The following is a 25835-nucleotide window of genomic DNA, read 5'->3' as shown; positions in this document are numbered from 1 at the left end:
ACAGGCGTGAGCCACCGCGTCCGGCCGACCCAGGCTGGTCTTAAATTCCAAGGCTCAAGTGATCCTCTGGCCTCGGCCTCCCAAAGTGCTGGGATTACAGTTGTGAACCATCCCGCCCCGACTAATGTACTGGTTTTGATTCTCACAATGACCTCATTGTACAATTGAGAAAAACGAGGCCGTGAGAAGTTCAGTGATAGATCCAAAGTCACGTAGTTAGTTGTGGAACAGTGATTTGGAACCTTTGCTTTCTGATCCTAATGATTAATGCACATCTTTGGGGGAATCTACAAGGAAGCAGCCAGATTTGGGTTGACAGAGAGTAAATTTTGTTGAGGCAGGGAAATAGAAGCCATTAAGTCAGCTTTTAATTGTAAAAAGCGCACGTTGAGGTAAAACTGCAATTAGTACTGTACGGGTGGTTGGCAGAGCCAACTTATGCCCAAGAGCAGCTACAAGGCAGGACTTGGATAGGTCAGCAGTGCAGGAAGCTTTGCCAACACCTCAAGAACAAGAAGTCTGTCATTCCTTGGGCAGCTCCTATACGTGCCAAGCTGGAGCCAAAGAGAGGCAGAGGAGCCCGGAGGGCGTGGCTTGCCTTCCGGAAGCCAGGCCTTGTCAGGAATCACCAGGTGGTTGCCTGCGAGAGAAGCTGGGGGTGAAACCGGAGAAAACAAAGTAGGAAGCAGGCCTGGGCCAATTGCAGCCCACTCTGATGGGGGCCTGCAGGCCGCCGGACGCCTGAATATCTGTCCAATCCCTCCTGGAAGGACTGCCATCTCTTTAGTCCCTCTTCCGCAGCATAGGGGTGCTCTCTCTGGGGCTCTCCTTTCTCTCCTAAGGCCCACGGCCCCACAGTTCCCTATTTAGGGGTCTTAAATTGAGGGCACACTTCTAAATTGTCCCTCAGAGTTTCCTCTCCTCCTTTGAGCGAGGCTGGGCGGGCTCCTCCTGCTCCGATTATGGGGAACTTCTTTCCCAAGCTCCCCACCTTCTTTGGTCTTGGGCGGCTGCAGAGTTCCAGTTAACTGTGCTCCGCCTTCGTTCCAATTGTACCCCTCGTGCTCCCAGAGGGCAGCTCCATGGAAACCAAAACATCACAAATCCCCGAAGGTATCGCGAGAAGCGCAGATGCGCCCGAGGCAGTGAAGAGGCGGGGCGAGGGCGGGAACGCCGAGCAAGTAGGGCGGAGCCTAAGCTCTTCCGAGGTCCCAGCCGGGAGCCTGTCCCCTCCAGGTGGCGCCCCCGCGTGACTGCGCTTTACATAATCGGGGCCTGGAGCGTCACAGTGGCGTACTCCAGGCCAGACCGAATCAGAGTGGGCGAAAGCTCCGTGTTCCGCCCCTTCCCACTTGATCGACGTCAAAGCTCACCAGTGAGCGAGCGTCTAGAGTCGCCGTGCCCGCCCCAGCCCGCCCGGGTCCGCCCCGACCCGCCTGCGCCCGCCTGCCTGCCCGCCCGCCTGCCGCAGCCAGCAGCTTGCAGCCGCCGCCGGGTTGTACCTCAGACTGTCAGATAAATCGGCGGGCCGGGCCGGCGGGTCGGTGAGCGCGGCCCGGGCCGGACATGGCGGCGCTCTACGCCTGCACCAAGTGCCACCAGCGCTTCCCCTTCGAGGCGCTGTCTCAGGGGCAGCAGCTGTGCAAGGTGCGCGGGCTGGGGCGGCGGCCGGGAACTGGGGATGCAGGAGGCGCGGCCCGGAGCTCCAGATTCTGTGGGGACGCCCGGCGGGGTCCCCGGAGCAGGGTGTGGCAGGCCCGCCAGGCTGAGGAGCCGCACCCACCCCGCTGGGGGCCGGCGGGGCACGTGCAGGAGCCGGGGCCCGGTCCAGGCTCCCGCGGCCGGCGTGTCCGGGTGCTTAGCAACCGTGGGGATTGTTCTCGGACCCCGTGAGGTCGGGGGAGGGACAGCGGGTCCCCTGCTTGCCCTGACTGGTCGCCCTCGGGATCCCTTTGCGCTGCCTCCCCCGCCGCCGCGGTCTCCCTGGTGGGGACCTCCTGCCCCTCCTGGGACTGAACTCCAAAGTTGGGTGCTGCCTTGGAGGAATGTGTCGAACTCGGGCTCCTCACGGGCACTTTTCGACCAGTTTCAGAATCGGAGGTAGCAAGGCTTGATTTTTTTTTTTTTTTTCCAAGCATCTCACTTTTCGGCCAGTCTCAGAATCGGAGGCAGCAAGGCTTTATGTTTTAAAAAGCCCCACAGTCAGGCTCACAGATCCGAGGGATCACTTGTCAGCATCCAGTTGGTGGTCTTCGGTCTTCCCTGACTAGCTGCTGATCAGTTTTTACTCCTGAAGGTCCAACTTCTCTTTTTCTTTTAAGTTGCTTCATCCCACTTTTACTTTTTAAGTGACTAGAGGTGCTGTGAGGCAACAGTTAAAAAGTCACCAAACTGGCTGAAGAATAATGTTGAGGTATCCAATAATCCAGAGTTTGTGTCTTTGATTTGGATAACTCATAATTGTCACTTTTGCCTCAGATGGTCATGACTTTCCATTTGCCAGTTTTTATACACCAGGTCTGAGGGAATGCAAGTGCTTGAGTGCCCTTTTTGGCCTCAAAATATGTGTATATGATTTTAAGGAAGTTATGTATATATAAATAATAATTTTAATCCAGCACTTTGATTTCGCAAGTAAACCTCAAAATCACACAGTGGCAGAAGACCCAGGCCTGGAATTCAAGGCTTCTGATTCCCAGTCTGGGGCTTATTCATATATATGTTTGTTTTACAATTTATGGCTAGTTCCATATAATCCATGTGAGTTCTTAACTCCCACATCAACAGTAGGGAAGTGATGCCAGTATTACAGACGAGAAAAATAAGGCCCAGAAAGTTTAAGTGACTCACTCAAGCATAGTAGCTATGCTAGAAATAGTACCCAGGTCGGCTTCCTACTGAAGGCTGTTTCCATTTGTGACTGCCTTTTAAAATTATATCCTCATTTCATTTCAGGAATGTCGGATTGCACACCCTGTTGTGAAGTGCACCTACTGCAGGACTGAGTACCAGCAGGAGAGGTAGAGTTTTGTTGACCATGAAAGATATTAATAGGCTTTTTTCCTCTTAAAATCTGTAATTGATTGCATTTCATGTACAGATGCTATAATCAGTTGCATTGTAAAATACAGATCTGTAATCAATCACATTATATACAGACTATAATTGCTAAATATTTAGGTCTATGATCCATCTTGAGTTAATTTGTGTGTGGGGTGAGATATACAATGAAGGGTATATAATACATATATTGTTTCCTAGTTATTATCCATTGATTGCTTAAAATTTTTTTTTTTTTTTTTTTTTTTTAAGATGGAGTCTTACTCTGTCACCCAGGCTGGAATGCGGTGGCGCGATCTCGGCTCACTGCAACCCCTGCCTCCCAGGTTTAAGCGATTCTCATGCCGCAGCCTCCCAAGTAGCTGAGATTACAGGTGCCTGCCACCACATCCAGCTAGTTTTTTTGTATTTTTATTAGACGGAGTTTCACCATCTTGTCCAGGCTGTTCTTGAACTCCTGACCTCGTGATCTACCCGCCTCAGCCTCACAAAGTGCTGGGATTACAGGTGTGAGCCACCACGCCCAGCCTGCTTAAATTTTTTAAGTTCTTTTTAAGACCCTTGATCATTTTATATTGTGATTATAATCTTTTTGACAAGAAGAAATCAATTCCACAACAATAAAACATGAGCCTCATGTTTCAATATGTACATATACAGAGATTGAAGAATTTATAAGCCCAAAGAAGATACTTTTGGAAATGTGACAGTCCTGATAAGAGTTTGTTAGCTGTAGTCACATTTGAAACTCACTTGCCCTTACACTTTCCTTGGGCAAATCTCTTTTTTTGTTTGAAACAGAGTGTCTGTCTGCCAGTCAGGTTGGAGTGCAGTGGAGTCATCATGGCTCACTGCAGCCTGGATCTCCCGGGCCCAAGTGATCCTCCCACCTCAGCCTACCAAGTAACTGGGACCACAGATGTGTGCCACCATGCCCAGCTAATTTTTTTATTTTTGTAGAGATAAGATTTTGCCATGTTACCCAGGCTGGTCTCTTACTCATGGGCCCAAGTGATTCCTTCCTCATTAGCCTCTCAAGATGTTGGAATTACAGGCATGAGCCACCACGCCTGGCCAAATCTCATTTTTAAAAGTGTGAAATGGGCTGGGTGCGGTGGCTCATGCCTGTAATCCCAACACTTTGGGAGGCTGAGGCAGGTGGATCATAAGGTCAGGAGATCGAGACCATCCTGGCTAACATGATGAAACCCAGTCTCTACTAAAAATACAAAAAAATATCCTGGGTGTGGTGGCACACACCTGTAGTCCCAGCTACTTGGGAGGCTGAGGCAGGAGAATTGCTTGAACCCCAGAGGTGGAGGTTGCAGTGAGCTGAGATTGTGCCACTGCACCCCAGCCTGGGTGACAGAGGGAGACTGTCTCAAAAAAAAAAAAAGCGTGAAATGCAGGTATGAGTGGTCAGACATCTTTAGGGGGCATTTCCATAGCAACAAAGTGATTTTTTGGTACCAAGTTTGATTCTTGTGGAACTTTTGTGAGTGTAGGTGATCCTGCCTTGAGGAGAGTGGGATCTATTTGTTAATTCATCCATTAGACCTAGAAGCCTATTTTTAATTAGTCATTTCAATTCTTAGAATATCTTCTCCAAGATTTTATCATGGATTTTTTTTATTTTATTTTATGAGACAGGGTCTCTCTCTGTCACCCAAGCTGGAGTGCAGTGAGATGATCTCAGCTCACTGCAACCTCCCCTCTCCGGGCTCAAACGATCCTCCCACCTCAGCCTCCTGTATAGCTGGGACCAGGGATGCGCACCACCACACCCGGCTATTTTTTTGTATCTGTAGTAGAGACAGGGGTCTTGCCATGTTGCCCAGGCTGGTCTAGAACTCTTGAGCTCAACCAGTCTGCCTGCCTCGGCCTCCCAAAGTGCTGGGATTACAGGTGTGGCCTCCCACACCCAGCCTATCATGGATGTTTTCAAACAAAAAAAAAAGGTTAAAAGAATTAGTGAACACCCATATGTCCTCTACTTAAATTCTATCATATACACTTTACTATATATTCACCTATCCATCTGTTCATCTCTCTATCCATCACTATATCAATTCATTTTATTTATGATGTATTTAAAGTTGCAGACATCAGTATACATGACCCTTAAACACTTCAGCATGCACAGCATTTTTTAGAGTTAAATATTTGTTTGCAATTCTTTTTTTTTTTTTGTGGCAAAATTGGCTTACACTAACATGCTTAAATCTAAAATACATCAAGTTTTACAAACGTAGACATCTGTGTAGCCCCAAACCCTATCAAAATACAGAATGTTACTATCACCCCATAGAGTCCTCTCATGCCCCATCCTAGACAACCCCCACACCCTTGCTTCCTCCAGGCAACCCCTGTTCTACTTTTCATTTCCACCATAAATTAGTTTTGCCTATTCTAGGACTTCATGTTAGTGGAATCATACTCTAGAAGCTTTATATGTTAGCTCTTAAATTTAGGCCTGTGGTCCATCTTGAGTTAATTCATGTGTGGGGTGAGATAGGAACTTTGATCCTTTATTTACACTATACATACAAATTAATTCAAGATGGATCATAGAGTTAGTTTTTCTTTTTTTTGTTGTTGTTGTTGTTGTTGAGACAGAGTTTCGCTCTTGTTGCCCAGGCTAGAGTGCAATGGCACGATCTCGGCTCACTGCAACCTCCACCTCCCAGGTTCAAGCAATTCTCCTGCCTCATCCTCCCGAGTAGCTGGGATTACAGGCATGTACCACCGCACCCAACTAATTTTGTATTTTTAGTAGAGATGGGGTTTCTCCTTGTTAATCAGGCTGGTCTCAAACTCCAGACCTCCAGTGGTCTGCCTGCCTCGGCCTCCCAAAGTGCTGGGATTACAGGCATGAGCCACCGCGCCCAGCCTAGAGTTAGTTTTTCTTTGCATGTTTTTTAACATGTTAGGAACATATGTATATATTGACATCTACCCCATTCCTTCAGTAGTAAATCTAGGCGTAAATCAAAATGCTATTCTACATCACAGAATCATTGATGCTAATCCTCTTTCTAGAGATTTCTTTGAATGCCCTTCACTTATTTTACTGTCTTTTAAAAGTAACAGAAAATTGCCCTGGAAAATAATTTTTAATTTAAATATTTTCTACTCTGAGGTTTTTCTTTTTTCTATTTTAACTTTATAGTCACTTTCACAGGAATTATATGGGAAAATGATCACAAAGCAGAGAATAGACTAGTTTTGTGTGTGTGTGTGACAGGGTCTCACTCTGTCACTCAGGCTGGAGTGCGGTAGCACAATTGTAGCCCACTGAAACCTTGAACTCCCAGGCTGAGCCTCCTAAAGTGCTGGGATTACAGGCATGAGCCACTGTGCCTGGCCTTAGATTTTTATGTGATTTATTAGTTTTTAGCCCCAGAGTACTGTTTAAATTGTTCTTATACATAAGACATTCATTTTTACCTCCTCATGTGAAGAGTTAGACTTTTATTTGAAGATGATTTTTCCCCCGGGCAGCTTTATTAATTCACACATTTAGGTAATATGACCTCTGGATCTTCACAAGGCAAAGGATATTTTTATTTTTGTCAGTGCTTAACTCTTAGAGAAATCAGAATTTTTTTTTTTTTTTTTCGAGACAGTTTTGCTGTTGCCCAGGCTGGAGTGCAATGGCGCAATCTGGGCTCACTGCAACTTCCGTCTCCCAGGTTCAAGCGATTCTTCTGCCTCAGCCCCCTGAGTAGCTGGGATTACAGGCACACACCACCACGCCTGGCTAATTTTTTTGAATTTTTAGTAAAGACATGGTTTCACCATGTTGGCCAGGCTGGTCTCGAACTCCTGACCTCAGGTGATCTACCCGCCTCGGCCTCCCAAAGTGCTGGGATTACAGGCATGAGCTACCGTGCCCGGCCTAAATATTGACAAAATATTTGATCATAGTGTCTTTTTCCCCACCTCTGGTGTTTTCATATGCCTTTACTTATGAAGGAGAGCACAGAGTAAGGTTAGCAAAGATAGAATCTCTGAGTTTATATTCCAGACACACATACTTTATTTGTCACCTAAAATTTCCCAACTATTCATCCGAATTAAGGAGAATTTATTTATTTTTCCTGCTAGTCCATTTTAGTATAATATTTTGAGGGTGTTTTCTGTATCTGATAATTTTATTTAGTGATACTTGGGGATGTCATAATCAGAAATAACTCACTCTCCGTTTTAGCCAAAGCCTCACTTTGTTTGAGATTAAAAAACCCATAACCACATAATAATTTTTTTGTTTTTTTTGAGACAGAGTTTTGCTTTTGTTGCCCAGGCTGGAGTGCAGTGGTGCGGTCTCGGCTTACTGCAACCTCCGCCTCCCGGGTTCAAGTGATTCTCTTGTCTCAGCCTCCCGAGTAGCTGAGATTACAGGCACGTGCCACCACGCCTGGCTAATTTTTGTATTTTTAGTAGAGATGGGGTTTCACCATGTTGGCCAGGCTGGTCTCGGACTCCTGACCTCAGGTGATCCACCCCCCTCGGCCTCCCAAAGTGCTGGGATTATAGACGTGAGCCACCACGCCCAGCCACATAGTAATTAAAAGAGTTATTAGAGGCTAGGTGTAGTGTCTCACATCTGTAATCCCATCACTTTGGGAGGCCAAGGCAGATGGATCGCTTGAGGTCAGGAGTTTGAGACCAGCCTGGCCAACATGGCGAAACCTTATCTCTATCAAAAATATAAAAATTAGTTGGGTGTGGTGGTGTGCGCCTATGATTCCAGCTACTTGGGAGGCTGAGGCATGAGAATCGCTTGAACTTGGGAGGCAGAGGTTATAGTGAGCAGATTGTACCACTGCACTCCAGCCTGGGGAACAGAGTGAGACTCTGTCTCAAAAATATTGAATAAAAATAAAAGAGTTATTAGAAAGATACTCAAACTAGTGTTAACCAAGCATCCAGACCATATCTCACTTTGGCCCTTAGCAATGAGCAAATTCCTTGGGCTTAAGGAGGTATCAGTTTTCAGATATTCTAAGAAAAGCCTGTGTCTCTTTCTTCCTTAACAGTAAAACCAATACAATATGCAAGAAGTGTGCTCAGAACGTGCAGTTGTATGGAACGGTAAGTAGGATATTTTCAAACCTAACAGTGAGTACTAGGGTCTTGTGGAACCTTACCTTCTGTGGCCTACTAATGCCATTACAATATTTTTATTAGAATAAATGGTTATATGTAATATATCTGGTACTGATTTCAGCTTTCACATTTAGCTAATGCTTATTGTTAAGGAACTCTGTGTTTATGGTCACACTGCCAGGATTATGATTATAATTTTCATTGAGAGGCTTCAGTGACCAGCATGGAAAGAGAAAGGGAAAGACGAAATTTTTTTTTGTTGTTGTTACTGAGTCTTGTTCTGTCACCCAGGCTGGAGTGGAATGGCGATCAAGTTCACTGCAACCTCCACCTCCTGGGTTCGAGTGATTCCCCTGCCTCAGCCTCCTGAGTAGCTGGGACTACAGGCATATGCCACCACACCTGGCTAATTTTTGTATTTTAGTAGAGATGGGGTTTCACCATGTTGGTCAGGCTGGTCTCGAACTCCTGAACTCAAGTGATCTGCCCACCTCAGCCTCCCAAAGTGCTGGGATCACAGGCGTAAGCCACTGCACCCGGCAAGATGAATTTTTATAACTTTGACCCCTTTGTTTGGTAACAGTTGACTAGTCATTTTGATGAATGATTCTCTTTTTCTCTTAGTGTTATAGTTCAAGATGTTATGTGCTTGTAAGCATTCTCCCAACATGTTTATGTACTGATAATAGCAAAGAGGCCTTTTCAGAAATTTGGAAGCCGTTGCTAGTTTCTCCAAAGAGCTGGTTCTGTTGTATGTCTCATAGAAGTCTCTGCATACATACTAATAGGTTTTTGTTATTTGTTTATTTTATTTATTTATTTAAAAATCAATAGTCCTGTGCAGAAAAACACTTCACATAATATTAAGAATTGAGCTTCATGGCCGGGCGTGGTGGCTCACACCTATAATCCCAGCACATTGGGAGGCTGAGGCAGGCGGATCACCTGAGGTCAGGAGTTCTAGACCAGCCTAGCCAACATGGTGAAACCCCATCTCTAGGAAATAATACAAAAATTAGCTGGGCATAGTGGCAGGCGCCTGTAATCCCAGCTACTCCGGAGGCTGAGGCAGGAAGAATTAATTGCTTTAACCCAGGAGGTAGAGGTTGCATTGAGCTGAGATTGTGCCACTGCATTCCAGCCTGGGCAACAGAGCGAGACTCAAAAAACAAAAACAACAACAGTAAAAAAGAATTGGGCTGCATTTGGTCAATGTAAAAGCAGATTTATGAAGTTGGCAATACATTTGTACCATGATTAATGAACTACAAAGTAGAAATTATTGCTTTTTTAAATGCAGTGGTATTTTATGAAAGTAATACTTACTTGACTCTTTTTTCCCCTTTTAAGCCCAAACCTTGTCAGTATTGCAACATAATTGCGGCATTTATTGGGAATAAATGCCAGCGCTGCACAAATTCAGAAAAGAAGTATGGACCACCCTATTCTTGTGAACAGTGCAAGCAGCAGTGTGCGTTTGACAGGAAAGATGATAGAAAGAAGGTAAATCTCTGTGTTTTTCTTGATTTCTTTTTTTCCTTTCAGAGAAAATAAGGTGGACTAACTGTGTTAAAAACACATTTAATAGGCCAGGCGTGGTGGCTCATGCCTGTAATCCCAGCACTTTGGGAGGCCGAGGCGAGTGGATCATGAGGTCAGGAGATGAAGACTATTGTGGCTAACACGGTGAAACCGCGTCTCTACTAAAAATACAAAAAATTAGCCAGGCATGGTGGCGTGTGCCTGTAGTCCCAGCTACTCAGGAGGCTGGGGCAGAAGAATCACTTGAACCCGGGAGACAGAGGTTGCAGTGAGCTGAGATCATGCCACTGCACTCCAGCCTGAGTGACAGAGCAAGACTCCATCTCAAAAAAAAAAAAAAAAAAAAAAAAAAACACATTTAACAAAGAAAGATTTCTCGGTTTCTTTCCTGGTTCTATTATTGACCTTAAAGAAGATATTCATATTTTGTTTTCTTCATTCATAAAATGTGGACCATTATATTCTAACATTTCACGAGAATTGAATTACAGTGATCACGTAAGTGAAATGGTGATTGGCAGAATTCTATGAAATTCTGTAAAGGAGAGATTGTAACTTAAGCAAGATGGAGTGGCATTACCAATTTTACTATCTGGCTCTTTAAATGTTTCTATCTGTTGGCTCTTTAAATGTTTTTATCTGTTGAAATTCAAGATTACAAGATTACGTTAGAGGGAAGCTCTACGTGGAAGGGTGTACCTTGATAGAATGAAAATGATTTAGAGTTTGGTCATATTACTCTCTTGCTTAAAATCCTCCACGGGTTTCCAGTTGTGCTTAGAATAAAGCTCAAATCCCTTCTATGGCCTACAAGGCCCATACCCAGCTCTCAGTCTCATCTTGCATCGTACTTTCTACCTCTCACGTTGCTCCAGCCATCCTGGCCATCCTGTAGTCTGTCTGACATGCGGATCTCACTCCGACCTTTGCACTGTCTGTCCTTGTGCCTAATGCACCTTTCTCTAGAGTCTCATAACTGGCTCCTCATGTCAGGTCTCAGCTCAGGTACCACCTGCTCACAGTCACCTTTTACTGACTCCCTTAGTCATTATTTATCATACCATTTTATTGTCTTCATAGCATCTCACATATTGAAAACTAGTCTTGCTTATTTGGTTACGACTAGAATGTGAGCTCTTTGTCCATCTCATTCTCTGCTTTATTTCCAGTGGCCTGGCACATAGTAGCTGCTCAATAAGTATTTGTTGAATAAAAGATGGCAGTTGAGAAACTCTTTTTCAGTGGCCAGAGGTGCTTTTAAGAGGTGCTTGGGCTCAAGGGCTGACTCTTGCTTACCAAATTCATTAACTTACAATGGAAGGATATAACTTTCCATTGACCAGGATGCTCCTGCCTGCCAACCAGGACACCTCTTCCCTGTATCAAGATACTGAAGAATCTGAATTAGTAATCAGGAGGTAGCACAAGCAGCAGTCCCCCAAACCTGGGTCCCATCCGACTCCTGGGGCTAGCTGAATGACCCTGGCTACTTACCCGCATTATGCATCACTTTCTTCATCTTTCTCCATGGGAATAACAATAGTTACTTCACAAAGACATGGGGAAATGTAATTCAGATAGGTATATAAAACAATATTGAACCTGGCACACAATATAACTCAGTGAATGGCTCCTGTATTATTACTGATTGGAATAGTTCATTTTTACTAATCTGGTTATACTAGAATTCATTACCTTTCTGCTTTATAAATTACAATCCTGTCTCAAGTGTTTAGATATTTTTAGACATCTACATGTTCATAAACTTTAGGAGAGAGCTAAATTTAGGGATTAAGAGTAGGGGATCTGGGCCAAGCCTGGTGGCTCGTGCCTGTAATCCCAACACTTTGGGAGGCTGAAGTGGATGGATCACGAGGTCAAGAGTTTGAGACCAGCCTGGCCAACATGATGAAACCCTGTCTCTACCAAAAATATAAAAAAATTAACCAGGCGTGGTGGCGCACACCTGTAATCCCAGCTACTTGGGAGGCTGAGGCAGGAGAATTGCTTGAACCCGGGAGGCAGAGGTTGCAGTGAGCCAAGATTACACCACTGCACTCTAGCCTGGGCAACAGAGCAAGACTCCATCTCAAAAAAAGAAAAAAAGGGGGGTATCTGGACTCAGAATGTGTGGGTTGAAATCTTAGTTCTGTCACATTAACTGTGTGACTTTGGGCATGTTAATCTATCAGTGCCTCAGTTTCCACATCTGTAAATGGGGGTGATCAGATCTCAGTGCTGTTACAAAGGTCAAGATACTAGTAAAACTCTTGGAATGGAATCTGGTACATGAAAAATACTCAGTGTTATCTGTGATGATTTGTTTTTGATAGTTTAAATCTCAGAGGATGCTATTTTATTTTATTTTTTTGAGATGGAGTCTCACTCTATCACCCAGGCTGGAGTGCAGTGTCACGACCTCAGCTCACCACAACCTCTGCCTCCCAGGTTCAAGTGATTCTCCTACCTCAGCCTCCAGAGCAGCTGGGATTACAGGTGCGCACCACCACGCCTGGCTAATTTTTGTATTTTTTTTTTAATTCTTTTTTTTATTTTTGTATTTTTAGTAGAGATGGGGTTTCACCATGTTGGCCAGGCTGGTCTCGAACTCCTGACCTCAAACTACTGACCTCAAGGGATCAGCCCACCTCGGCCTCCCAAAATGCTGGGAGTACAGATGTGAGCCACCACGTCCGTCCAGTGCTCTTTTATTTCTTTTTGTTGTTGTTGTTTGAGACGGAGTTTTGCTGCTGCTGTTGCCCAGGCTAGAGTGCAACGGCAGATCTCGACTCACCACAACCTCCGCCTCCCAGGTTCAAGCAATTCTCCTGCCTCAGCCTCCCGAGTAGCTGGGATTACAGGCATGCGCCACCATGCCCAGCTAATTTTGTATTTTTAGTAAAGGCGGGGTTTCTCCATGTTAGTCAGGCTGCTCTCGAATTGCTGATCTCAGGTGATCTACCCGCCTCGGCCTCCCAAAGTGCTAGGATTACAAGCATGAGCCACCATGCCCGGCCTGCTCTTTTATTTCTAAAGTTTATTTTTAGGAGACAGATCTGAAAAAAATGTCTTGTGGATCTATGTGCAATTTTTATATTCATTGTTTGTTTTCTTTTAGTAGAGTTGTATTGTTTTAAACCCTTTAATGAAAGCTCTTACCTGGGGAAGGTCTTACAGGGTGTTTTAAAATTATGCCTTAAATGCCAGGTGTAGTAGCTCATGCCTGTAATCCCAGCACTTTGGGAGGCTGAAGTGGGCGGATCGCTTGAGGCCAAGGAGTTCAAGACCAGCCTGGGCAACATGGCAAAACCCTGTCACTATTAAAAATACAAAAATCTCGGCCGGGCACGTCGGCTCACGGCTGTAATCCCAGCACTTTGGGAGGCCGAGGCGGGCAGATCACTTGAGGTCAGGAGATTAAGACCAGCCTGGCCAACATGGTGAAACCCTGTTTCTACAAAAAATTCAAAAATTAGCCGGGCATGGTGGCATGTACCTATAATCCCAGCTACTCAGCAGGCTGAGGTGGGAGAATCGCTTGAACCTGGGAGGCAGAGGTTGCAATGAGCTGAGATCGTGCCCCTGCACTCCAGGCTGGGTGACAGAGACTCCATCTCAAAAAAAAAAAAAAACCAGAAAAAAAAAAATTAGCCAGGCGTGGTGGTGCATATGTGGTTCCAGCTACTTGGGAGGCTGAGGTGGGAAGATCACTTGAGCCTAGGAGTACAAGGCTCCAGTGAGCTGTAATTATACCACTGCGCTGCAATGTGGGTGAGAGAATGAGACCCTATCTATAAAATAAATAAAATTAGGCCTTCAAGCCAGGCCTGATGGCATCCTGTGGTAGTTCCAGCTACCCTAGAGGATGAGGTGGGAGGATCACTTGAGCCCAGGAGTTCGAGTCCAGCCTGAGTAACATAGTAACTTTGTCTCTAAAAAAATAATAATAGGCCAGGCATAGTGGCTCACGCCTGTAATCCCAGCACTTTAGAAGGCTGAGGAGGGTGGATCACGAGGTCAGGAGTTCGAGATCAGCCTGGCCAACATTGTGAAACCCCGTCTCTACTAAAAATACAAAAATAAGCCAGGCGTGGTGGCACATGCCTGTAATCCCAGCTACTCGGGAGACTGAGGCAGGAGAATAGCTTGAATCCTGCAGTGAGCCAAGATCACGCCCCTGCACTCCAGCCTGGGTGGCAGAGCAAGACTCTTATCTCAAAAAAAAATAATAATAATAATAATAAACAGACTTTCAGGCCGTATCCCATAACCGTGAAATGAACCAGATTGAAGTTTGATTTCAAAGTTCATTGTTATGTTTCTTAACAAAAAACTAAATGCCTATCATGTACCAGACACTGTTCCAGGTATTAGAAATAAACTAATGAACTGAACAGACAACACCTTGCTCTCACAGAGCTTACATTTATGTGTGCGAAAGAGAAAAGGGTGAGGAGAAAAATAACATAAATTTTAGATGTAGGGCTATAAAGAAATAAAGTACATGACAGACAGTGACTGGGAAGTCAGCCTTATTGGGCAATCAGGAGAACCTCTGAGGAAATAACATTTGAGTGGAAACTAGGATGATGAAAAGATGGTAGCCATGGGAAGCTCTGGAGGACAAAAATTCCAGGAAGAAGGACCAGCTGTGGAAAATCCTTAAGGCAGGAATGAGCTTGGCACATGATTAGAACAGAAAGAAGATGGAGTGAACCTGGGGAAGAGGAAGGAAACAAGGTTATAGAGGCAGGTAAGGGGCTATATTTAAGTCAACATAGGCCATGAGGCATACTGCAGATAGCCCATTACACTACAAGGAGGTGAGTGTGTGAAGCTTTGAGGAGTTCATCTGGGCTGTGGTACGCCACAATGGCAAGACCATTTTCACCTACTTTATCAGTTCTAAGGATGCTGGAGGAAAAGCTGGTGCCCCTATTGTATGCATGCCGAACCAGTCGTACGAAAGGGGCTGAAGCATGTTAGTGAAGGATGTGTGTTCGCCTACTGCCAAGTAGAAGAAAAGCCTTATTGGAAAGATCCAAATAATGACTTCAGAAAAAACTTGGAAGTAACCACAGTGCCTATACTACTTAAATATGGAACACCTCAAAAACTGGTAGAATCTTAGTGTCTTCAGGCCAACCTCGTGGAAATGTTTTTCTCTAAGGATGAAGATTTGATGATGGCAGTTATGTCTCGATTTTCTGATTTGTTCTAGTATAAAAAGAACTGTATATGGCAGGGTGTATATCCTAGCACTTTGGGAGGCCAAGGCAGGTGGATCACTTGAGCCCAGGAGTTGGAGACCAGCCTGGACAACATGGCAAAAGCCCGTCTCTATAAAAAATACAAAAAATTAGAGGGATGTGGTGGTGCACAACCATAGTTTCAGCTACTTGGGAGGCTGAGGTAGGAGGCTCACCTGAGCCTGGGAAGTTGAGGCTGCAGTGAGCCAAGATTGCACCACTGCACTCCGGCCTGGGCAAGATTGTGAGACCCTGTCACAAAAATGCATACTTGCTTTGAATTCATGTTAGCAATAAATAAATAAATGATAATGTTAAAAAAAATAGGCTATGGTACAGAGTTTGAATTTTAAGCTATGATGAGAAACCATTGGGTTTTAAGGAGAGAAGATGGACTCATAGGGTAACTTACCCTTGGGAGCCAGTGCTATGGCTTTAGGCTGCAAGATTGGCTCACCTATCCTCAACAGCAACCTGGCCAGTTTAGAGGTCAATTGCCTCCGTATTCTAGACTCTGGGTCCACCTGGATGTCATGGATGGGCACTTTGTTCCCAACATCACCTTTGGTTATCCTGTAGTAGAAAGCTTTCAAAAGCAGCTAGTCCAGGACCCTTTCTTTGACATACATGTGATGGTGTCCAAGCTGGAACAGTGGGTAAACCAATAGCTATAGCAGAAGCCAGTCAGTACACCTTTCATCTTGAGGCTACTAAGTACTCAGAGGCTTTGATTGAAGACATTTGGGAGAATGGGATGAAGGTTGGCCTTACCATCAAACCAGGAACTACAGTTGAGTATTTGGCACCATGGACTAATCAAATAGATACGGCCTTGGTTATCACAGTGGAACCTGGGTTTGGAAGGCAGAAATTCATGGATGATATGGTGCCAAACATTCACTAGTTGAGGACCCAGTTCCCATCTTTGGATAAGAGGTCGATGGTGGAGTAGGTCCTGACACTGTCCACAAGTGTGCAGAGGCAGGAGCTAACATGATTATGTCTGGAAGCATTGTTATGAGGAGTGAGGACCCCAGATCTGTGATCGACTTGTTAAGAAATATATGTTCAGAAGCCACTCAAAAACATTCTCTTGATCAGTGAGACCACAAGGAGCCCAATGTTGCTGCTCTTGAGATCTCCTTTTTACCAGAAAACAGGAATATTGACTACCAAATCATATTGCAGCTGAGGCAATACTGCTTTTTCTGAGCAATTATTCATTCTAATGATTAAAATTGATTGTGCAGAATATTCTAAGAGGTTAGAAATTGGCATGTCTAACAACATTTTTAGTGAAGCAATTTAACAATTCATGTGGGGCCCGGGTGTGGTGGCTCACACCTGTAATCCCAGCACTTTGGGAGGCCGAGGAGGGAGGATCACCTGAGGTCAGGAGTTCAAGACCAGCCTCAACATGGAGAAACCCCATCTCTACTAAAAATACAAAATTAGCTGGGCATGGTGGCGCATGCCTGTAATCCCAGCTACTCGTGAGGCTGAGGCAGGAGAATTGCTTGAACCTGGGAGGCGGAGGTTGCAGTGAGCCAAGATCACGCCATTGCACTCCAGCCTGGGCAACAAGAGCAAAACTCTGTCTCAAAAAAAAAAAAAAAATTCATGTGGTAAAATACCCAGTTTTTATTTGGAGGTTTGATTTTTTTTTTTTTTTTTTTTTGAGGCAGAGTCTCACTCTGTCATCCAGGCTGGGGTACAAGTAGTACAATCTAGACTCACTACAGCCTCAGCCTCCCAGGCTCAGGTGATCCTTCCGAGTAGCTAGGACTACAGGCATGTGCCATCACGCCCAGCTAATCTTTGTACTTTTGTTGAGACAAGGTTTCACCATGTTCCATGTTGCCCATGCTGGCCTCAAACTCTTGGTCTCAAGCAATCTGCCTACCTCAGCCTTCCAAAGTGCTGGGATTACAGGTGTGAGCCACTGCGCCCACTTGATTTTTTATAAAGAGTAAAAATATGGCTGCATTAAGGTTACAAACAGAAATGTGTCTTAATGCCTAAGGAGGGCATATTAGCTACACTATAAAAAAATTTTTTTTTTCCATTTTACAGTAGAGAGAAATAGAAAAACAGGCCAGGCACGGTGGCTTACGCCTGTAATCCCAGCACTTTGAGAGGCCAAGGTGGGTGGATCACCTGAGGTCAGGAGTTTGAGACCAGCCTGGCCAACGTGGTGAAACCCCATCTCTACTAAAAATATAAAAAAATTAGCCAGGCGTGGTGGTGGGCGCTTGTAATCCCAGCTACTCGGGAGGCTGAGGCAGCAGAATTGCTTGAACCAGGAGATGAAGGTTGCAGTGAGTCAACAGTGTCTGTTGCAGTGAGTCAACAGTGTCTCTTGCAGTGAGTCAACACAGTGTCTCTGCGCTCCAGCCTGGGTGACAAAGTGAGACTCTATCTCAAAAAAAAAAAAAGAGAGAGGATGTAATCATTTACATTTAAGAAACCCTTTGGCGGCTATGGGGAAATAGCTTATTGGAGGTAGGGTGATCATTTGGGCAGCTCTCACAGCAGTGAGAGATGAGAATGTCTTTAGTAGAATGGAAGCAGTGGAGTTAGCAAGAAGTGAATAGATTCAGACTGATGGACTTACTGATGGGTTGGGGGATGGGGAGCAAAGAGGCTTTTGCCAATGAAATAAAACACTTCAGGTAAATGATGACGTGGCCTACCCATGTTCAAGATGAGGCACAAGATCTAATTTCAGAAATAAGAAATGAAAACTATAAAATTCCGTAATGTATCAGCATACTCCCTGTCTAACCTGAGAAATTCCAACCAGCCCTGCTGCCCTGTCACCTGTCCTAGTGTGTTCTCCAGTGGTTTTTCAGTCTGAATGCTGCACAAACACCACAGCTTCAGAGGGTGGCAGAAGCCACGTTATGCTTTCCTAGCTTTGGGCCCTGCTCCATGGTGCAGAGTTACTTTTGCTCAAAGGAGTCAACTTTTTCTAATTCAAACAGTGCCATAGCCGGCCACTACCAGGGACTGGGCCCTGGAAGCTGTTCACTCATTGTTCTTTCTCTGGAGACTGTCTTTCCATCTGAGAGATGGTATCCAGCATACTACTTTGTGAACCATTTATAAAGTATTAAAACTGAGGTATAGGAGGGTGGGTTTGGGGAGATGTTGGCCAAAGGATTTCAGTTACATAGGAGGAATAAGTTGAAGAGATCCATTGTACAACATGGTGATTATAGTTAATAAAATGTACTCTTGAAAATTGTTAAGAGAGTAGATTTTAAGTGTTCTCACCACGAAAAAACAAACAAAAACACAACTAGGCGAGGTGCAGTGGCTCACACCTGTAATCCCAGCACTTTGGGAGGCCGAGGCAGGCAGATCACGAGGTCAGGAGTTCAAGACTAGCCTGGCCATCGTGGTGAAACTCTGTCTCTACTAAAAATACAAAAAAAAAATTAGCTGGGTGTGGTGGCAGGCACTTGTAATCCCAGCTACTGGGGAGGCTGAGGTAGGAGAATTGCTTGAACCCAGGAGATGGAGGTTGCAGTGAGCTGAGACTGTGCCACTGCAACTCCAGCCTGGGCAACACAGCGAGACTCTGTCTCAAAAACAAACAAACAAAAATTATATGAAGTAATGCATGTTAATTAGCTTGATTTAGCCATTCCACAGTGTATACATTTTTAAAAAATATTTATTTATTCATTTTTGAGAAAGGGTCTCTCTCTGTCACCAAGACTGTAGTACAGTGGCACGCTTACAGCTCATGGCAGCCTTGACCTCCCAGGCTCAAGTGATTCTCCCACCTCAGCCTCCCTAGTAGCTGGGACTACAGGCATGCACCACCACACGTGGCTAATTTTTGTTGTGTTTCTTTTTGTAGATGGGTTTTGCCACGTTGCCCAGAGTAGTTTCGAACTCTTGGGCTCATGCAGTCCACCTGCCTCAGCCTCCCGAAGTGTACATATTTCAAAACAACATGTTTTACATAATAAATATATACAAATTTTGTCATTTTTAAAAAAATGGCCAGATGCAGTGGCTCACACCTGTAAGTTCAGCACTTTGGGAGGCCAAGACAGGAGATCACTTGAGCTCAGGAGTTCAAGACCAGCCTGGGCAACATGGTGAAACCCTGTCTCTACAAAAAATACAAAAATTAGCCACGCATGGTGGTGCACGCCTGTAGTTCCAGCTACTCGGGAGGCTGAGGTGGGAGGATTGCTTGAGCCTAGGAGGTGGAGGTTGCAGTGAGCCGAGATCATACCACTGCTCTCCAGTCTGGGCAACAGAGCAAGACCCTGTTTGGGGGAGAAAAAACCCAACACCTGATTAGGTGAGCATGGTGGCATGTACCTGTAGTCCTGGCTACTCAGGATGCTGAGGCAAGAGGATTGCTTGAGCCCAGAAGTTTAAGGTTGCAGTGTACTACAATCACACCACTGCATTCCAGTCTGGGTGAGTGAGATCCTATCACTAAAAAAAAAAAATCCAAAAAACTATAAATGTGAATTTTATAATTCATCTTCTGTCTTCTCTTCTCCCTGCTGAGTTTTCCTTAATGACAACCATGGTCTTGTGAGAATTTTACTTGTCTGTGTTTGCTAACTTGAAGAGAAACAAAACAAAAAGACATAAAATTAGCAGCTGAAATTTATTTATTTAATTTAATTTATTTATTTATTTTGAGATGGAGTCACGCTCTGTCGCCAGGCTAGAGTGCCATGGCACGATCTCGGCTCACCACAACCTCCGCCTCCTGGGTTCAAGCGATTTTTCTGCCTCAGCCTCCTGAGTAGCTGGGACTACAGGTGCAGGACACCATGCCTGGCTAATTTTTGTATTTTTAGTAGAGACGGGGTTTCACCACGTTGGCCAGGATGGTCTCAATCTCCTGACCTCGTGATCTACCCACCTTGGCCTCCCAAAGTGCTGGGATTACAGGCATGAGCCACCGTGCCTGGCCCGGCAGCTGAAATTTATTAAGCAACTTTTATGTGCCTGGCACCATGTTAAGTGCTTTACCTACATTATGTCACTAGATCCTTGTAGCAGCCCCCTGTGACATGCCCAAAGACACAGCACATAAGTTTCAGAACTGGGACTGAACCCAAAGATTCTAGCTCCCAATAGCACGTTTGCAGCCACTGCACTAAATTCCCTCTTCTTTATGTTTGTCTCCTTGTCTTTCAGGTAGATGGGAAATTGCTGTGCTGGCTGTGCACACTTTCATACAAACGGGTCCTTCAGAAGACCAAAGAGCAGAGGAAACACCTGAGTAGCTCTTCTCGTGCTGGCCACCAGGAGAAGGAGCAGTATAGTCGCCTGAGTGGTGGTGGCCATTATAACAGGTAACCTCAAGACGCATGAGATAGGACTAGAAGTGCCAGTAAATCAGATGTAATGCTCACACAACCATCATGGTACATACTACCATCTCATATACATTTTCTATATTCTCTGTAGGTACTAGTCTGTAGGAGGAAGCTCATTTGTCATATTTTATAATTCATATATCTTCCAAGAACCAGAGAGATTTCCATAAAGTGTCAGGATTTCCTGACTTTGTATTGTGTCTGAAATGTTTGTGGAACTTACTCTACTTTTGTTTGTAGTATTCTCACCCTTAGAGTGGATTCTCTCTCCAAAAAATTGGACATTTCACTTTCTGAGAGATACAGCTTTTTCAATGCATATTTAGCCAGGAGGCTGATAGATGTCCTAGGTTTGTCCTGGTGGCACCTAGTCAAAAAGATGTCTTTTCATTGTTGTTTTAAGCGTCCTTTCAGAGTATCTAGTATTGTTAACGGTTCTGGCTCTGGATGGAATGCTGGCTCTGCCAGGTTCTCTGCGGGGATCTTGGGCAAGTTTTCTCATCTGTAAAATGAGGGAAGTGATAGTATTACCTCATGGAGTTGTTGTGAAGATAAATTAGATAGTACATGCACAGTGATTGTTTTTATAACTGGCATATAGAAAATATTCAATACATTTCAGGTTTTTTTGTTTGTTTGTTTTGTTATTACCATTATGACTTTGTTTAATCAGCAAGCATTAAGTATTCTCACGGGTCAGGGATGCTGGTGGGAATGAAGAGCTGAATACAAGTCATGCTGGTCTCCCAGAGTATGCGGTCTGGTAGGAAAGACAGACTTATAAACAGATGATCTTAGTATAATGTAATGGGTACCACAGTGGAAATGTGTCAAGAATGCAGACATGAGGGTAGTAATTAACTGCCTTGAGAAGTCAGGCAAGCAGGCTTGGAGAAGAGCTTGCATTAGAGCTAGATCTTAGGACGAGTTGGAATCCTCAGGGAAGGAATGGGCAGAGGCGTTCTAGGCTGAGAGAACAGCATTTGCAAAGGCATGGAGGGCATGAGACCAAATGGAACCCTGGAGAACTGTAAGTCCTTTTATATTGCTGGAGCTTTTGGCTGGGAGCTGGGGAATGGAAGGAAAAAGGGGTCCTGCATCCTGGTAAGGAATGGAAACTTGATCCTGAGGTCAGGGTGTTAGTGGGAAGCTATTGAAGGGATCTATGCAGAGGAGAGACCAAATCTTCATTTAAAAAATTAACCCTGACTACTAGTGTGGAGAATGCATTGGAGGAAAAAGGGACTGGGGGCTAATTAAAGGCTTTTTTCTAAGAGTTTGGGTAAGAGATGTTAAAACAAGAACCTCACCTAAGGCAGTGGCAGTGGAAGATTGAAAAGGCTGATTCAGGAAGATGTTTTGGATGGAGAATTATGAGAAACTTAGATAATCTGATGAACAGACACATGGGCAAGAGCTGAGTAAGTAAAGGATAATTCCCGGGTTTCTTATTTGGGTGAATAGATAGAGCCTTAACTGAGAGAGAATGTAGGAAGGGGAGAAAATGGGTCTAGTTTTGGAAAGTTGAGTTTGAAGCATGAAGAATTACTTTTAGGAGCTTAGCCTAGAACTTAGAAGAGAGGTTTGGACATGGGCCATAGGTAGCACATAAGAATCTAGCTGGGTGCGGTGGCTCACGCCCGTAATCCCAGCACTTTGGGAGGCCAAGGCGGGCGCATCACGAGGTCAGGAGTTCGAGACCAGCCTGACCAACATGGTGAAACCCTGTTTCTACTAAAACAAAAAATACAAAAATTAGCCAGGTGTGGTGGTGCGTGCCTGTAATCCCAGCTACTCAGGAGGCTGAGGCAGGAGAATCGCTTGAACCCAGGAGGCGGAGGTTGCAGTAAGTTGAGATCATGCCACCGCACTCCAGGCTTGGTGACAGAGCGAGAATCCATCTCAAAAAGAAACAACAACAATGAAAAGAATCACTGGGGGTAGGGATTATTTGAAAATGCAGATTCTGGCCAGATACATTGGCTGGCTCACACCCGTAAATCCAACACTCTGGGAGGCCGAGGTGGGAGGGTTGCTTGATGCCAGGAGTTTGAGACTAGCAGGAGCAACATAGTGAGACCCCATCTCTACAAAAAACAATATTAGCCAGGTGTGGTGGCACACACCTGTAGTCCCAGCTACTTGGGTGACTGAGATAGGAGGATCGCTTTAAGCCTTGAAGTTTGAGGCTTGCTGTGAGCCATGATTATGCCATTGCACTCCAGCCTGGGCAACAGAGTAAGGCACTCTCTCTAAAATTAAAAAAAATTAAAAAGCAGATTTCTGCAGCAGTCCCACCCCAGAATTTAATTCAGTAGGACCTAGGATAGAGTCCAGGAATCTACATTATTTTATAAACATCCCAGATGATTCTAATGCAGGTGATATAGTTAACACCATTTCCAACCACTTATGATGGGTAGTTGTTAAAATCATGCTCTTAAATGATATAATTCAGATTCAGGGCTGAGAATGGAACTCTAAAAGCGTTCAGTATTTAAGGATTAGGAACTAAGAAGCAGCTGTCACAAAAGTGGGATGACCAAACGAGGAGAACATTTGAAGAAGGATGCAGTATCAGTGGTATCAAATGCTGAAGAGAGGTCAAGTAAGAAAAGGTCTGAGGAATCCTTTGGACTTGGCAGTTGAACACCCATCAAAGTGAAAGGATTGCATAGCAGAGACAGACCTCCAGCTTTTGTTTCAAGACCAGTTTTGAGTGAACTTATTGGGGCTAAAACTGATTTTTAGTCTTGTAGTTTGACTGAGATACCACTAGGTTAACACAAATATAGTGAAGAAGAACTAGACTGGCCGGGTGTGGTGGCTCACACCTGTAATCCCAGCACTTTGGGAGGCCGAGGCAGGTGGATCACTTGAGGTTAGGAGTTCGAGACTAGCTTGGCTCACATGGTGAAACCCATCTCTACCAAAAAATACAAAATTAACTGGGTGTGGTGGTGCGCACCTGTAGTCCCAGCTATTTGGGAGGCTGAGGTGGAAGGATCACTTGAAGCCAGGAGGTGGAGGTTGCAGTGAACCAGGATCGTGCCACTGCACTCCAGCTTGGGTGACAGAGTGAGACTCCATGTCAAAAAAATAAAACTAGACTAGGAGTTCAAATATATTGACCTGGTTTCTAGTCCCAGCTTTACTACTAACTAGCTATATGTCCTTTGGTAGATAAGTTGATCTTGAGCTATTTCTGTACAGTAGAAATAATAACTTATCTGTACCTCACAGAATTATAAGATGCATGTGAGACAGTGAATGTAAAAGACCTTTTTTTTTTTTTTTTTTTTTTTTTGAGACGGAGTCTCGCTCTGTCGCCCAGGCTGGAGTGCAGTGGCGCAATCTCCGCTCACTGCAAGCTCTGCCTCCCGGGTTCACGCCATTCTCCTGCCTCAGCCTCCCAAGTAGCTGGGACTACAGGCGCCCGCTACCACGCCCGGCTAATTTTTCATATTTTTAGTAGAGACGGGGTTTTACCGTGTTAGCCAGGATGGTGTCGATCTCCTGACCTCGTGATCCACCCGCCTCGGCTTCCCAAAGTGCTGAGATTATAGGTGTGAGTCACTGCGCCCAGCCAAAAGAACTTTTTAAACTAGAAGACAGATTATACTTCTTATTGAAGTTTTTTTTTTTTTTTTTTTTTTTTTTTGAGGCGGAGTCTCGCTCTTTCACCCAGGCTGGAGTGCAGTGGATTGATCTCGGCTCACCGCAGGCTCCACCCGCCGGGGTTCAAGCCATTCTCCTGCCTCAGCCTCCCAAGTAGCTGGGACTACAGGCGCCCGCCACCTCGCCCGGCTAATTTTTTGTATTTTTAGTAGAGATGGGGTTTCACCGTGTTAGCCAGGATGGTCTCAATCTCCTGACCTCGTGATCCACCCGCCTCGGCCTCCCAAAGTGCTGGGATTACAGGCGTGAGCCACCGCGCTCGGCCTCTTATTGAAGTTTTATTGATTTTTGTTCTCATGGTTATTAATAAAGCAGGTAATATTTAATTAATTAAGGCCAAGAATTTTTTTTTTGATCCTGTGGAAACTAGCTACCCATCCATCCAGGCCTACAAAATCATCACCTTGGTAGATTCTTTATTAATCAAGAATTATTAGCTCTTGCATAGAAGAGCTGCTGTCTTACATTGGTCTATTTGACAGACTCATTGTGATGTTTTGTTAATCTTTGATTTCTAATATGTGTCTCTCTATTTTTGCCATTAAAAGCCAGAAAACACTTTCTACATCTTCAATTCAAAATGAAATCCCAAAGAAAAAGTCCAAGTTTGAGTCAATCACAACTAATGGAGACAGGTGAGCCAGTTGGAGTATGTGTGCGCACACATTTGAAATGCATACACAGTTCCTGAAACAGGAATACATTTTAGGGTCTGCCTTGGAATTAGTCTGTGGCTGTCAGTGAATCTTATAAGTAAGCAGTACTGATATTTGTTTATAAATCTAATCTTGTCATTAAAAGATAAGAACTTGTAACTTGATTTAATAACAATTGCATTCTGCAGTCCACTAAATTATTATTTTTTTTTAAGAGACAGAGTCTCACTCTGTCACTCAGGCTGGAGTGGAGTGGCGCGATTTTGGCTCACTGCAACTTCTGTCTCCTGGGTTCAAGCAATTCCCATGTCTCAGTCTCCCAAGTAGTTGGAATTACAGGAGCACCACCATGTCCAGCTAATTTTTGTACATTTAGTAGAGACAGGGTTTCACCATGTTGACTCGAACTCCTGGCCTCAAGTGACCCGCCCACCTCGGCCTCCCAAAGTGCTGGGATTACAGGCATGAGCTACCTTGCCCGGCTTCCCCTACACTAATTCTAAGAAGTCCAGAACTGCATGCTTTTCTTTGTGATCTCTGCCCATATCTTCCTGCAGGCAGGAGAGGAGTTGATCTTGAGAGGTAAAGACAGGTTGGGATTAAGGCAATGTTGCCAAATTTGTGAGGATCCACACTTCCTTAACATTCAGAAAGCCAGCCCAGTGCAGATTCTGGATCAGGAGAGAATGAGATGCATTTGCATATTTTTGTTTCATTTCAAGCCAGTCTAAATGCATACTTTTAGTCCTCACTTTCCTCTCCCCTCCTCAGTGGTACTTCCTCTTGTGAGCTGCTTGGGTCCTAATATCCAGAGTGTCCCATCTGTGTTGGTACAGTGGGCTTCTTCTCAACAAAGTGTTGGGACCAACCATTTTTCTGTTCCTCCAGGCCTGGGCATCCTGAAGTGAAACCAGCTGACACACTTCCTAAGATCTTTGAAATCATCTCCATCCTGAAAACTCCCATTCACAGTTCTCCTTCCCAGCCAGTAGTGGATATAGGAGCAGACCAGCATATAGGCTTACCAGGACTGATTTTGTTTATTTAGAGGGATACAAAACATTCTTTCCCATTGCCTTTTTTGTTAACTTGCTTTCAGACTCTACAAGGATTTTAGAACTAGTTTCATTGATTTTTAAACTTCTTGAATTGAACCTTCTGGAATGCTTAATTTAGGTAAT

At 44.7% G+C, this 25835-nt stretch overlaps 1 protein-coding gene, 1 long non-coding RNA gene and 2 pseudogenes across 12 annotated transcripts in view; 3 read left to right on the top strand and 1 right to left on the bottom strand.

The window, feature by feature from the left end:
* Positions 1–346: 346 nt before the first annotated feature.
* On the bottom strand, positions 347–1471 carry LOC134739835 (uncharacterized). The gene is made up of 2 exons (XR_010126864.1): positions 992–1471; positions 347–652 (listed from the first exon to the last, which is right to left on the bottom strand). It is a non-coding gene; the product is annotated as an uncharacterized LOC134739835 (long non-coding RNA).
* Positions 1032–25835, top strand: part of FAM76A (family with sequence similarity 76 member A) — a 37584-nt gene continuing 12780 nt past the window's right edge. For 3 of the 11 annotated variants that reach the window (XM_054498515.2, XM_054498507.2, XM_054498525.2), the window contains exons 1-6: positions 1271–1647; positions 2956–3020; positions 8100–8154; positions 9520–9672; positions 20139–20296; positions 24547–24633. In XM_054498515.2, the coding sequence (XP_054354490.1) occupies positions 1567–1647; positions 2956–3020; positions 8100–8154; positions 9520–9672; positions 20139–20296; positions 24547–24633 (599 nt within the window). In that variant the 5' untranslated portion in view covers positions 1271–1566. Of the gene's footprint in view, positions 1648–2955; positions 3021–5697; positions 5800–8099; positions 8155–9519; positions 9673–20138; positions 20297–24546; positions 24634–25835 lie in introns of all 11 variants that reach the window. The other 8 variants (XM_054498544.2, XM_054498534.2, XM_054498550.2 and 5 more) reach the window with 8 other exon arrangements.
* Positions 14496–14932, top strand: LOC129012935 (thioredoxin domain-containing protein 17-like; annotated as a pseudogene).
* On the top strand, positions 15390–16484 carry LOC129042473 (ribulose-phosphate 3-epimerase-like; annotated as a pseudogene).

This window comes from Pongo pygmaeus, chromosome 1, assembly GCF_028885625.2.
Source record: "Pongo pygmaeus isolate AG05252 chromosome 1, NHGRI_mPonPyg2-v2.0_pri, whole genome shotgun sequence".
Taxonomy (NCBI): Eukaryota; Metazoa; Chordata; class Mammalia; order Primates; family Hominidae; genus Pongo; species Pongo pygmaeus.
Note: the sequence above shows the minus strand (reverse complement) of the source record. Positions and strands in the feature narration are given on the sequence as shown.